This window comes from Meleagris gallopavo, chromosome 4, assembly GCF_905368555.1.
Source record: "Meleagris gallopavo chromosome 4, MGAL_WU_HG_1.1, whole genome shotgun sequence".
Classification (NCBI taxonomy): domain Eukaryota; kingdom Metazoa; phylum Chordata; class Aves; order Galliformes; family Phasianidae; genus Meleagris; species Meleagris gallopavo.
This window is the reverse complement of record NC_139407.1, coordinates 59,552,546-59,567,682: the sequence shown is the minus strand read 5'-3', so window position 1 is coordinate 59,567,682 and position 15,137 is coordinate 59,552,546. Positions and strand designations below refer to the sequence as shown.

The following is a 15,137-nucleotide window of genomic DNA, read 5'->3' as shown; positions in this document are numbered from 1 at the left end:
CTCACCATTGCACCGAAGAAGGGAAAACTTTTGGAATCAAACACTTCATTTCCTCCTGTACCATGAAACTAATACTCAAGTCAGCTGACAGGCTGCATGCTGTCCTGCATAGCACTCCCATGTAGCTAGTGCTAGGTTTAAAGGAAAAAAAAAACCACGAACAACTGTGCAGAATGCCAAGTCTCCAGAGACCACTTACTCAACCTCTTACTGCAGTATGTAAAAACAGGCTGCAGGCAATGTAATGAATGCCTCAGCAACTATCTTCTATCTGATAGTGTTCTTATCCGAATATATGATTTATTTACTAAAATTTTTCATTGTTTAGGTCAATGTGCAGCAGTTGCAGCAATCCCACTGCCAGAAAGCAGGATATTCCAGGATATTGGGTGAGCTGCCTCAAGTGCTTTGATCAGGTTCAAATGTAAAGGCAGTCCCCAAATAGTACAAATATCAGAGTACCTTTATAAGTTCTTTCCAATATGGAGGTCTTAGCACTTAATTAGGATTGCTTTTGTAATTCCAACATGAAAGACTTAAATCTTACGATCATCTCTAAGATTATTTAAACTATTGACCCAGATTTCTACTAACCCATTTCTCTCATTCGAATGACAGAAGATAGGGTATCGTTTTTTTTAATTCACAATTCCATCTCGCATATCAAATCTTCCTCTACACCAAACACATTTTATTCTGTCCTACTGTTTCCAATATCCTTCAAATTTATTCCTCTGCTTGAACTTACAGCCAGTTCCATCAAAAGTTGTGCTTTTTGGCTTTTCATCAGCTGGCTGAAGCAAGGGAAGGATTACATAAAGGAGAGGTGTTATATTACTGACACAGGAATGACTGTGCTAACAGATAAATTAAGCTTCTGAACTCACCCAGCATGAAAAGGAACAGTCAATCTGACTGCTTGAGTTAAGAGGGCTCTCACTACTAGCCAGCCTTGCTTACTGACCAAAACGACTCAATTCGAAGCCAAATAAGTGTAGTTCTGCGTAGCATGGAACGAGAGCAATTCAAAAAAAAAAAAAAAAAAGCAAACCTCACACACATTTTATATGTAAATACAGATGTATTTACACATATTGCATATATTGTATACATGCACGTATGCACATCCATACAAATATATTTAAATAATGACAAAGCTTCAACATCATTTTACATGCTCTCCTTTTCAAATGGAGCAATCCAAGAGATGGAAGTTATGACATCAGCTTACAGCAACTCCACTGCTTTTGAAGGTTCAGTCCTGTATAGCTGCAGAAAATGTTCCCAAAAGAGACCACATCTATACACTTAATTACTTCAGAAATACTTTTATGCATTTAAGATATTCAGTTTAACTGCAACTATGGAAAGAAAATAATATTATGCATATAAAATTCAAGTCTGCTAAAAATTGTTGTCTATGTAACAGTGGACACCAGCTATTACATTCTGAGAGTTTTAAGGAAGAAGCAGTCAAACATCAAGCCCTGTCACTTTAATTCTGGCTGACCTTTATCTCTGCTAGTGGACTTCTGAGCATTGCAAACTAGCACCACTGGGCACCATACAGAAGATTTAGTGGTTATTTTTTCTCTGGATTTGAGCACAACTGGTCACAACGATTTCATGTCATTTCTTCTATGGAATCGAAGACAGCACAGGCTAGCAAAACTTGCTTTTTCACTGGTTCTGCAGTCCTTTCCATATTCCAGTAATGATGTCAAGTTATGGCTTGCATACTGCAATCCAAAGAATGCCATGAAAACGTGTACACAGATCTATAAATCTGTACATAATCAATACCCCAAAATTTTGGGCAGAGAAATAGAAAACAGATCAAGGAAAAAAAGAGTTGTACTATCCAATATTTAGAATGAGCTTTCTAAGCCAGATGTACTATAATACAACTGCAGAAATAGAAAAACTGATTATAAGATGCAAGTGGCAAAGACTGCAATGTTACCATTTCTCCCCCCTCCCATTTTAGCCTAGTAAGTTAATACTTTAGAAGCTCTCATTGTGTGCTCTGAATGCACTGAAGATGGCGCACTACGTGAGGCCTGCAAGGTATGAGGAAAGTTCTTGTTCATCTTGAGGCTCTTTCAAAAGACTGAAGCTTTCTATTTCAGTTTACCACAGAGACCAAACCAATCACTAATTTTCTCCTAGGTGTCTGGAGAGCTCTCTAGCTTACACTTTCGAAACAAGTCCTCACTTTACTTCCACATTTCCATATTTCAGTTCCACAGAATTGCATGGGGTTGGAAAGGACCTGTGGAGGTCACCTGCTCAGACCCCCGAAGCGGAATACTGACACTTCTCACACAGAATACAAGTTCAAACAATCTTGAAATTAAGGTTAATCAATAGACTCATAGTCTCAAATCATTCTTACGACAGGCCATCAGCCCCTCCAGACAGACACTGTCCTTTGATCCCAGTGCAGCAGGACTGTTTTCTTGGCATGCAGCCTGTCACCAAGTGAAGGATTAGGCAGCCATTCCATATGAATCAGCTGTTAAGCCACGTGAACTGAATAAGGTACAAACTGTGATTCACTGCAATCACACATCTATTTCTCCATTTTGTAGAATGAAAAGAACTAGGCAATGCCTAGGTTTCCATTTTCTCAAATGCAAAGGAACTGTAAGAAGCATCCTCAGACCGCCTGCAGGATGAGAGCAGACTTACTTGCCTATCTATGGTCAAAGGTGCTCTGCACAAGAAGAAGTGGAACCAAAACTGAATATCCCCACTGCCTCCACAATTCCTGACATTTTCAGAGAAATTTCTCCATTTACTGACACAGTTTATGTTTTTCTGAGGTTAAAAATTTTATTAAATATACATGAGGAATAACTAACTGCTTCCCTTGCTATCTGCATGGAGGAATTGCAACTTAAACTCAATATTCTTGGATTTGCTATTCATCTATACTAGGAATGTTCTATTTATCTCCACTGTGTAAGGCTGTTACTTCAGAAAAAAAGTCATGGGTGAATTCAGATATGCGTTCCTTCCATTTGTGCTTAATGTCCTGCATTTGCTTTAATCATTCTTCACAACAATACACCTGTGCGGGGAAGCAGGACAGTGCTGTAAATATGGCTACCCAAAACCAGCTGAGCACTATACACTATAGAGAGCAGTTCCGCAAAGTCTAAAATCAAAACAAGTGAAAAACAAGCAAAAAGTATCTGTACGAATACAGAAAGACAGAATGAATCTGGCCAATTTAGTGCTGCCTTGCACAAGCACAAATAACATTTGAATAACCAACATCTTTTCAACAAGGGTGTTGGACCAGTCAAAATAAACAAACAAACAAACAAAAAAAAACCCCGCCAAATAGACTTTTCTTTTGGGGCTCATGAATACTTGATCTGAATAATCTTCAATAGATGTGTTACCTTGGAATAGCTGACTTTGTTTAGCAGGCAAAACAATAAATAATAAATAAATAAATAAAATTTTCAAGCACTACAAGAGCAATAGTTCTCCAACAAGGAAACAAAACGCTTTCTTGCAACTCTCTTTATCTGGTCTTTCGCACTATGACAGCAATAAGAAAAATAAATCACTTATCTAGAATCAGGCTTAAAATTCAGAACTATTATTCATCACTTCACATACTATATTCTGAAACAGAAACCACAGCATGTATTATTTAGTCATTCCAGATAAGAATTCAACTATCAACTCTAAGTTAAAATTACCACATAATCCCCTGACCTCTATTATTTCACTTAATTATTTAGTGGCTACATTCCTGCTACTATAGATTCTTAACTCTAAAGTGGGCTACATCGAGATACATTTTATCCCCCCGAGAAAGAATAATTTGCCTCTAAAAAATATTCCTCTTGATTATATTAATTGCTAATAAACAAACACGCTGACTTCAAAGCCACAATAGATTTGGTGTTCTTGTAAGCAGAGCTGCTGAGGGAATTTAATTAACAGTACTTCAGCTTTCAGATGCTGAAATATTCTAATCTGTATCATCAATGAGATAGGAGAAATTTTTAAAAGCACATTTCCTCCAGTCATGCAAAAGTGACCTTCTGCACAGAGCAAAAAGCAGAAGGGACACTTGCAATAGACAGGGACTCTGCAATATCCACTGAAGTCTGCTTATGCTTAAGGTAAAATTCACAACAGACTCCAATTGGGGGTGGGGGTGTGTGTGTGTGTGTATTTCTTCTACATGATGGAAAATAATAACCTAGTAACTTTATGCTGTGATGAGAGATAAGTCGTTAACCAGAGATTACCTGGAAAAGCATACTCTCTCTTTTCCTCCAGACCTGTGCTAACTTCTTCCTGTCACATACTTAGAGAAGCTGCTGGTGAAAGAGCTTTGATGCCCCATTCTACTCTCATCATTGCTGGCAGTACATGCCAGATGAAATCACTCTCAAACACACCAAGCAAGCCTGCTGTCAGCCTTCACAACAAATACTATGGGAAAGATTCAAATAGAAGAAACACAAGGTTAGCACTTGTATCCTTTCATTGATTCGACAAAGTGAGAAAGTTTCCATGCCCAAACAAATGTTATGAACTAAGTTCTGTACAGACAGAGCTTCCACGAAGAACTTCTTTTGTTCAACATATATTTTTTCTGTATCAAGAAAATTGGCATAAGAGGTTTAATAATTGAAACTTCTATCAACTTCCACATGAGTAACTTTTGTACTTGGGGTAGCAGCCTTAATATCTGCCAAAGCTGATGGCATGCTACCAGTAATATCTCCTGGACTGCAAAAGTCATAAGGAAAAATGAATTGATTTATTGTAATTAATTTGCTCTGAGAGTTACTTCAGCAAGACAAATACACTTCAAGTATCAATGCGGTAGCTGAAGTTATAAAATATGGATTAATACAGTTTGCCAAATCCAACATAATGCATAATGAAAGGAGGGAGAAAAAAAAAGAAGTAATGTTTTGAAGCCAATGGATTTGGTAAGACAGAACCAATACAAATTCTCTTAAACCAATTCAAATTAAATTATCCCAGAAAAACAATGACTGGTTGGAAATAAAGTTCTGTGGTGCTTTCTCACAGAAGAAGCTCAGTTTCATTTTTAAAAAACATTTAATCTAAAATTCTTCCTAAGATCCTGACTGATTTTAAAACTCTTTCACAAATAACACCATGTGTTCTAAGGATAGACATTACAAGCCTTTCCAGAAGGTGAACATCATTACCCAAAAGGAAGATTATTTTCTCTAATGTTGAGAAGTGTTCTCTGTTTGAGGAAAAAAACCCCAACAACCATCTTTCTCAGACACAAAGAAATGCTTACTACTGAGCTAGCTAAGACACATCAGGAAGAACAATAAACATACTGCATATCAGCATTTAAAATGAAAGAAAATTCATTAAACACAAACAAAGGGGGAAAACAACAGAAAAAAACCCAGCCAGGTATAAGTTCGTCTAGCAGATGACTTGGTCTTCTATGTGCTGATAATACAGATAGGTCATATTTCTCTCTCATAATTCAAAGCAAGCAAATCCAACGCTCCAAACAGTGTCATGCCCACACCTTAAAGTGTCCTCAAATAGTTGAGAAGAACAGAGCCATCTATTACGTGAATAAAAACTCTAGCACCATCTTGGGGCAGAATTTCACATGCAACACTACAAGCATTCAATGAGAGAGCCATATGACATGAGAACACAGCTGAAACCTGCTCAATTCACTGAGCAAATCAGCCTTTGGCAGAAAACTGGTCAGTTAAAAGGTAACTGGCTTGAATTTGTGATGAACAGCCATGCAACAAAAGTGATATCAATATTATCAGTATGAAATGTTCCTACTGAAAAGTCATACGCATCAATTTTCAAAAAGTAACCTTGATGTCCATTCCTACTAAGACAGTTCCCACCTTGCAAAAATTCAACATGGATGGATTTCTGCATTTACATTTATCTTTTTCACCTGAACTTTGGGAAATCAAAGATAGGACAGAATGCACTGTTACTGCTAAGTTTCATTTATCAAATCCAGAATGATTTATGAACTTTCAGAACTGGGAGATCCAAAAGAATTAAAGTGACTCAGAAACTATACCTGAACAAACTGATCTTTTAGGTATACCAGACAGAATCAAAAGTCATTAAATAATGTCAGAAACTGCTGTTATTACTTAGCATTTGAGGTGGTATTTTTGAGATGTCTTTGCTAAAAGTACGGAATTTTTCATAAATATTCTCTAGTCCTAACAGTTTCTTGGTGTTGTTTTTTTTTTTTTTTTTCCCGCAACGCAGTGCTTAATCTGAACAGGTACCCTTACTTTGCCAGCTAACTGCAAACCAACACTTCAAAATTAAAATTACTCCTACGTTTCAGCAGAATAAGAAAATAAAAGCTCTATGCAAGATCAGTAACTAATGAGCTTTTTAGAATTTGAACAATTCTTCACCACTTCTATTTGACCCACTTTTTAAACTCCATTCAAGCATTCTGGAAGAAATAAGCTTCAGAACTACAGTTAGAGTAACAATTGATTACTATACTGAAATACTTGTCTTACTCCTTCTCACCATCCTTCTGTCTTCATTCTGGGGTGAGTTGTGATGTACTTAACTGCCTCTTAATTGCATCAGAGGTGTCTGCAGCCAAAGACTCAAACAACTATTGACAACTTGAGACATCAAAACGTTTGTCACACAGAAAAATACCACCCTCAGCACACACACATGGAAACTGTTTGCATCCTTCAGTCAAATCTCCCACAAGTGAAAGTACTTAGTCCACAACATGATTGGCCACTGGGAAACACAATGATGCCACAGTCAGCCACCCTGACTGTCACACACTGTGTAACTTGAAAAGTGCTTCAGAAAGAAACACCACACTGCAGACTTCTACATCTCAAATGCTTGTTTTCTGCAGCAACAAATTATAACCGGAATCCTGGATTTCTGTCTCAGGCTAATGTTTCTCAACAATCAGGTTTTTATTAGTTTTGTTTTTAATGAGCCAATACTGAATTCTAACAGTAACAAAGCTAAGCTACCAAGCTAAACACTCCCAGAGAATGAATACCATGAAAATGGAAGCCAATGAAAGACGAGTTCTCAAAAAATGTCATTTCAACCATGAAACAAAAGAGTTTACTTTCACCAATCCAAATTTCATCTCATTTATTTTATGATTTCCTCTTCCCATTAAGCACCTGACAGCATCTTCTTTAAACAGTCGCCCAAATTGCAGGCCTTTGATTATTCAGTTAGGAAAGAAATGGATCAGCAGCAATTTCTCCACACATTACTAGTTGTCAACGTTTTACGGGTGGTTCGGCCCAGTTCCGTGACATGATGTTATGATGTGGAATATCGAAAACCAAAAATCACAAAACCATGACACTATTTTAAATAATCCAACATGAAGATCAAAGCTAAAGTACCTGAAATTTTGCTCCTAAAGTTGGTCACGCAAAATAAGTATTGTGAGTCAACCTGAAATCTAACAGACAAATTACCTCAATTTCAATGCACATAAAATCCAAAAATCCACCCCAGGGTGACAGATGGAGCAAAACTATAATATGTTAGTTACTTCCTTAAATAGCTTGAGACTTTTCACACACACAAGTAAGTATTTTCATCTTCTTGTAGAGAAGAAATCACAAACGTTGCACAGAGCAGCCACAATGACTCAAGAGAAATGATATTTCTTGTACACTGAAACATAATGTTGTAACACTATCTTCTGTCAATTAGCACATAAAGATACACATAGGCACCAGCCAAGAAAGAAAATTTTTCAGCCAGTTGTTTGTTCGTTTGTTTTTTAAATTACACTCATATCTAAGCAGGATCATCTCCCTCCCCCAACTCTTGTGCTCAAAAATAATGTTTCTCTCTTGTACAATGCAAATTTATCTGCACTATCTACAAAACAGTATTAAGCAACAGGGTTCAAACCTTGAGAAAGGTTGGAAGGTTCCATTCTGTATGAAAACATGAGAAAAAATAACATATTCTGCAGTTTTGTTAAAGACAACAAATGAGCAAGCTTAACTACCTAGGTAAGCAACAGAAGTCAAAATAGCCCTGCCAAACAGAGACTACAGTTTATAGATTACAGCTTCTTGTTGAACAGTAAAATCTTACAAGGTGGCAGGATTCAAAGGAAGAAGTTACTTGTTTAGTCTTTCAGACCACACATCTTTTCATTCCTTTAAAGCTCTAGTTACAGGGCTTCTTCCCTTCTTAATCTGTTTTATATGATACAAGCTTTGAAGTGAAGGCAGGCCAGGCATTAGTAATACATTTATCTCACTCTCTTTTCAACTCATTTTCTCAGTATAGATTTAGCTAAGTGATGCCCCTTCATTTTCATTTGTGATGATGCGTAAAGAGAATCATTCTTAATGCTAAAAGTCAATCGTGGGTATTCCTGCAGTACGTGCAGATTATTAGCTTTTGTTGTTCATGAGCACATAAAGATTGCCATACCACCAGAAAGGAATTATTTCTTGAAATTATTTCTTCATACTTCCTATTTACATTAACGCTTACAGCAGTCAGATTGCTGACTCCAGTGTTCTGTAACTATGAGAGCACTGCAAATTACCCTCAAAATTATATTCTGCATCTCTTTGTTCAGACTGTAAGTAATGGGAAAACGCGAGTTCACAAAACTTCCCAGTTAGTCAATGAACACCTTAGTAATTGGATAAATGCTCATACACAAAAAGACAGTAAATAACAAGAATGCTGCTGAAGACAGAGGCAATAATCACACAAATCAATTCCATTTTCTTCATTATTTTTAGCCACATACCTTCCCCACTCTTGCTGGGGAAAGTCTCCATATGAATCTGACCAGACAGCTTTTGGTTTACATTTCTTCCACCTCAGAATACCAATTCACTTTCCTGATCATACTCTCCACACAACCACACAAATACTAATTACAAACTGTGACCAGGAGGTTGTATAGAGCAGTAACATAACCAGGCCACAAAGGAAGAGGGAGAATTTCCCTTACTGTTGAGAGAAATATAAGCATTTGTAGTTCTGCAATTAGCCTTTCTGATCTCTGTTGTCTGAAGAATCTCTCTTAAGAGCTTTCATTGATCTATGCTACAGAATTTTTACGTTAATATTTCATTCTATCCAATCTCCCTTTGTCCACTTTCCCACCTCTCCTTCAACTGTGTTGCCTTCACCTCTCCTCACCTTCTCCAGTCATCAGGCTTCAATTCCACTTCCACTTAACAATGTGATCTTGAAAATGAGTGTTTGCTACTTATTTAGCAATTCTGGATTGCAGAAATTGCACTAGACACAAAGCTGATGTTGTGCCCAAACATTCTGCTCCTTGCTGCTCAAATAGACTCCACCACAAAGTAAACTTAGAATTTTAACAATCTTATGCAAAACTCTGGGGCAATTTCAACACAAACACGTGCATTGCAACACCTATTAATAATAATAGGTAATGGCTTGAAGAAGGGAAAGGAAACGTAACACTACAAATATATAGAATCTTTTGTGAAATCCTGCTACCAAACAAAGGTTTCATAATTTCCGAAAGAAAAACAAGAACACTCAGAACTCCTGGGGATCCTGCATTTCAAGAAGGCAAGGAGTAGATGACTAGATATCCTTAGCTTGTGATGGCTAACTCAAAGAAGGGAGTAAAGTCTTAAGAATCTGTTCAATAATCTTACTTCATTTATTATTTATTATTAAATAAACTTACTTCATCAGAAGCAGAGCGAAGACACTGGACAGCAGCCTGTTTTTTCATTTCCTCTAGTGTTAGATCAGAACACTTTTTCTTACTCTTTCCCCATTTTTTGTAAGCTCCTTTTTCCCAGCCCAGGAAGATGTCATTCTCCTAAAATCAAAAATAAACAAAATGGTATTAAGACACATAAATAATTCAGTACTACAGCAACATAAGACCACAAACAATATATTGTTTAGAATAATAACTCATTCCATCTATTAAAAACTGCTGCTTTCCAAATTAAAATTCAGTTTGATTAAAACCAATGGCTACAGGAGATGGTTGCACTTACTATTCAGAAAAATACATGCATTTGTCTCTGGACATGGAGGCCACTCACACTTGAATGCAATATTTTCCAACTGCAAGGCGTATCATCCATAAGGATTATTTTAAGGCCAACTAAACAGTTGAATACATCACTACAATTTTTACAAAACTTATTAGTTTCACTGACATGACCTCTGAAATAATAAGAATAAAGAGCAAGAAATTCAGAGTTTGGATCAAGCTTATGTAAAATAGGCCAAAAGAAGAAAAATCATGTTAGTCTTCCACTAGCTTTTACAACAAGCACCATTATGACTACAGATAGCAGCGTCTGTTTTTCAATGAACTCAAAATGTTTTTTAACAAAGTCACATACTTGTGAGTAGGAAGAGTCCCCGTTAGGAAAAACGAAAATCAAAGGAGGCAGCTATTGTACCATATACAATCATCTGAAGGTACACAGCATCTGTTCTGTGTCACTTCTGAAAAAGTCAAATCACACCAGCAGCAACCACAGAGCACTTCCAACCCTCCTGCAGAGTTGCCTGTCTCCCCTACTCATTCATCCACACTCAGGTAAATACTCATCTCTACCCTGAAATGTATTATAACATTTGCTTATTATTCCTTACTGTCCATTCATGTCTATACATATGATTTCTTATGTCCATCTAATCAACAAAATATTCTGACTACCAGGAAAATTATGCTATTTAATGTATGCTGGTCTAAAACATCATCTTCAGAGAGCTTCACAAAACTGCTGTTTTTCAACATACCTCTCACCTGCTCCTAATGAAATTCAGGCTAAGGCCTAACCTCATTTAAAACAACTCCAAATTCCTCGCAGTTTCAAAATGAAGTAAAAACAAGTTGTCAGTTGAGACTGATCATCTCTGTGCACATAAGAAGTCAGACAGAAAATGGGTGGGAGGGAGGAAAATGACCACATGCCTTTGGAAGGAAGAATTTTGACAGCTGCATTTAAACAGCTACCATGGACTCATTATCCAACTGAATCCCTCAGGAAAGAGCAATTCCCTGATTTTTATTTTTTTTAATCTTATTAAATCACAAGATACGGAGAAAAGTATTTGCTTCTTAAGAACAAAAAGCTACTGGTCTCTCTATGCTTTCTCATATTTGTGCAAGATTTCCAGTGGTTCATTTAAAATAACAAATCTAATTGGTCTACCACGCCTCTACTAAAGTAACAGAAAAATATTTACAAAATAATTGGAAAAAAAAAAGTAAAATTATCAAAAATAAGTGCAATAAACTACACATATCTACACTTCATTAAAAAATATATATTTTTCCCATAATTTTACATTTGTCCATCAAGTACAAGGAGGCTGCAGAGCTCAGTAGCTCTTTCTAATGTTGACATGAAGCATGCACATTGGTAAGGCCCACTTACCCCAGCAGCTGCCAAAGCCTGTCCTGCTCATCCACATACAGGCAAAATTACAAAGAAAAAAATACACATCCACTAAGAAAAGGTCATTCAAATTGAACATTTAAGCACACAGGAAAATTTCATGACTGGCTGGGTAGACGAAGGAAGAGGTGCGGATGCTGTCTATACATTGGCTTCAGGAAGGTGTCTGGCACTGCTTGCCTTAACAGGTAAGCTTAGGGAGTGTGGAACAGACTAGTAGACAGGAAGGTGGATTGAGAACTGGCTGACTGGTACAGCTCAGGGGACTGTTATCAGCAGTGCAGAGTCTAGCTGGAGGTTTTTAACTAGTGCTGTTCCCCAGGGGTCAATACTGGGTCCAGCCTTGTTCAACATTTTCATCAATGGCCTAGATGAAGAGATTGGATTCACCCTCAGCAAGTTTGCTGAGGTAGGAAGTTAGGAAGAGTGGCTGACACACCAGAAGGCTGTGCTGAGGGACCTGGACAGAATACAGAGTTGGGCAGAGAAGAACCTTATGAGGTTCAACAACAGTAAATATAGAGTCCTACGCCTGGGGAGGAATAACTGCATGCATCAGTACAGGTCAGGGGTTTACCTGCTGGAAAAGAGCTCTAAAGAGAAGGACCTGGGTGTCCTGGTGGACATGAGCCAGCAGTGTGACCTTGCAGCCAAGAAGGTCAACAATATACTTAGTATCCAATAAAAAGAGCTTGGCCATCAGGTTGAGGAAGGTGATCTTGATCCTCTACTCTGCCCTGGTAAGGCCACATCTGGAGTGTCCTGTTCTGTGTCCCCCGTTCTGGGCCACTCAGTTCAACAAAGACAGAGAATTACTGGAGAGAGTCCAGTGGAGGGCTACAAGAACAGTGAGGGGCCTGGAATATCTCTCATACGAGGAAAGACTGAGATCTGGGACTATTCAGCCTGCAGAAGAGAAGATCAAGGAGAGAATCTTATCAATGCTTATAAAAACCTAAAGGGCAGGAGTCAAGTAGATGGAGCAATGGTGCCCAGTGGTGCCCAGCAGCAGGACAAGGGGCAATAGGCACAAACTGGAATACAGAAAATTCCATACAAACGTAAGAAGTTTACTGAGAGAGTTACAAAGCACCAGAACAGACTGCCCAGGTAAGTTGTGGAGTCTCACTTCCCCAGAGATGTTCAAAACCCATCTGGATGCCTTCCTGGTGACCTACTGTAGGGAACTTACTTCAGCAGGAAGGTGGACTAGCTGATGTTAAAGTGTCCCTTCCAACTCCACCGATTCTGTGAAATGCGCACCGAGTTGACTTCACGCATTCTACTCTTAGGTGGAAAATTGATTAAGGCAAAACCTACACTATGAAAATGTTACCAAAATATAAAATATAAAATATAAACCAGCATGCTTTGCTACACTGCTGCTCAGTTTTGCACAAGCACATTGCAGCTGTCTTCAGCAAGGACAGTTCTATATACTGCATAAGCCAGTGGTGTGTGTCAGCAGAGCACTAAGGACACAGAACATTTCAGTCTGTTCTCTACACACGTAATTCAAAAGATATCTGGCTTCTGTCTATTTTTTTTTAATATATGTTTTTAAATATCTACTCTTTGCAATAAAAATACTCATTATTAAAGGAGGAAGTGAGTCTATATGGAACATTCACTTAAACATCCAGCACCATCTTGTCCTTCCTTTCAGAGCAAACACTTTGTTCATGCACTCTGGGAACAAAGTGACTCATCCTGTAGGATGCAGCAACAGAGGACAGAGCTCTGGTAGTACCTTCTCTCTATGTCTCCAGACAGCACACAGAAAACTTGTTTCTGAACACTGTCTGGGTTTTCAATCACACATGGCTGCCACTGCATCGCACCATCACTTTAATTTTTATAGGAAAAACTACTGAAAAACTGAGTTTTCAATTTTTTTTCCTGTTGATATTTTTACCTTGCATTTTACAAAATTACTATTATGAATTACAGTTATTCCACATAAAATTCTGAAATTTATAATCCTCACATAAATTACAATACTTATCCACACATTTTTCAGGTACCTTGTACTTTCCACAAATAATTCAAATACCACATTCATAAAGCAGCAAATAAAATAAATTCATTACATAAAATCCTTTTGTTATAGTGCATCAGAACCTGTCTGAATCAATTTACAGAAACAAAGAAAAAAAGGAGAAGGAATTCAAGTAAAATGGGCAGGAACAAGAAAACGTCATATATACCTTAAGTTCTAGAAAGGGGATGACACAAACTGAGCAGCTTTCTGCTTTTATGACTAAATTGGTAAGAAAACAATCCAGGAGTTTTGTATGTTTTAAATTAATCTCTTGCACCTTTTTTTTTTTTTTTTTTTCAGTGGTGAGAAGCCCATTAAGAAGTTTATTGCTTAGGCTGGAAAATATTGAGCTCGTGACAAACAGGAAAGAAAGCAGTTCAACAAAACATTCTGTGCGCATGAAACAGAGTAAACTATTTACTTCACATGGAAAGAATCACTAAGGACTTCTATTCTCTTCAGCTATTAGCTGTGTTCATTTACCTTTGCTTCCTAACAGAACTTCCTAACAGAACAAGACCATATCATAAGGTTTGTTTTAATGCTACTTTAATGCTCTGCCATAACTTTGAATTTTCACAATCCTGTTCAGTGGTCACTGAGCACAGAAGCAACATCACTCCAATCCTGCAAATTTAGGAAGTCTATATAAACATCCACGAGAAAAAAAAGAAACTTGGCTTATAACATTCTAACATTGAAGAGACTATTACTACTCGAATTTTGATGGTGAACCACTCAACATAAACAAACATCAATTGGAAGCAGAAGCCATGTGGATACTGGAAAAACATCAAACCTGCTATTTAAACACCCATTCTTTAGAGTCCTGCTTTACTGACTACTACCTATCTAGGTAAATTCTTCATGGAGATTTTGATTCCTAAAGTGACAAAGTACAAAATCTCATTATGCTGCCAGTGTTTGGAGCACTTAATCGAATACTAGCTTCATACAGGGATGCAAAATTTAGAACTAGATTTCTAACTTGCTTCTGCTGCTCAACTACGCAAGAACAGCAATTCCCACACTTCTCTTCACAGTTCCCAAGAATTTGAGCAAGCAAAAGAAAAGCAACTGCAGTAGAGATTCTTCTTAATTTCATTTGTTATAAAGACACTGAAGAAATACCCATTGTCAGAAAGAAAACAACTGCAATGCCTTGCAACAAGTCTACGCAAAAATTGTTTTAAAATTCGTGATTTATGTAATAGCAAAAATCAGTGTTAAATCTCATCTCAAGACGAAACTACTTGTTTCATAAAAGCTGGTATCAAGTTCAGTGGTGCAGAAACAAGACTCGAGGTCCCAGTTCATGCTCAGGTAAGTAAATAAGCTTAAATTTTGCATTACCAGTCAAACATGCAGAAAAGTAAGATGATAAACTACTTCCAAAATGGGGAAACCAAATCAGCAAAAAAGCATGCTTAAGAAATCATGTTTTTTTTTCTTCAAGTAAACTCAGAGAAACAGATTCCCTATGATTATTTTTGCACACAGTACAGATTAAATTAGATACAGTAAAATGATGATCAAGCCGGTGCTGAGTGGCATTTCTCAGGGATTGGTGTTATTTAACATCTTTGTAGGTGACATGGACAGTTGAATCAAGTGCAGCCTCCCCAGGT

General features: G+C 37.4%; 1 protein-coding gene across 7 annotated transcripts in view; it reads right to left on the bottom strand.

Annotated features, from left to right (window-relative positions):
• Positions 1-15,137, bottom strand: part of KIAA0232 (KIAA0232 ortholog) — a 65,410-nt gene that overhangs the window by 23,225 nt on the left and 27,048 nt on the right. For all 7 annotated transcript variants that reach the window (XR_014883227.1, XM_085223514.1, XM_085223519.1 and 4 more), the window contains exon 3: positions 9,728-9,865. Coding sequence is in view for 6 of the 7 variants with exons in the window: in XM_085223514.1 (XP_085079640.1) it covers positions 9,728-9,865 (138 nt within the window). In the remaining variant the exon portion in view is untranslated. The remainder of the gene's footprint in view (positions 1-9,727; positions 9,866-15,137) is intronic.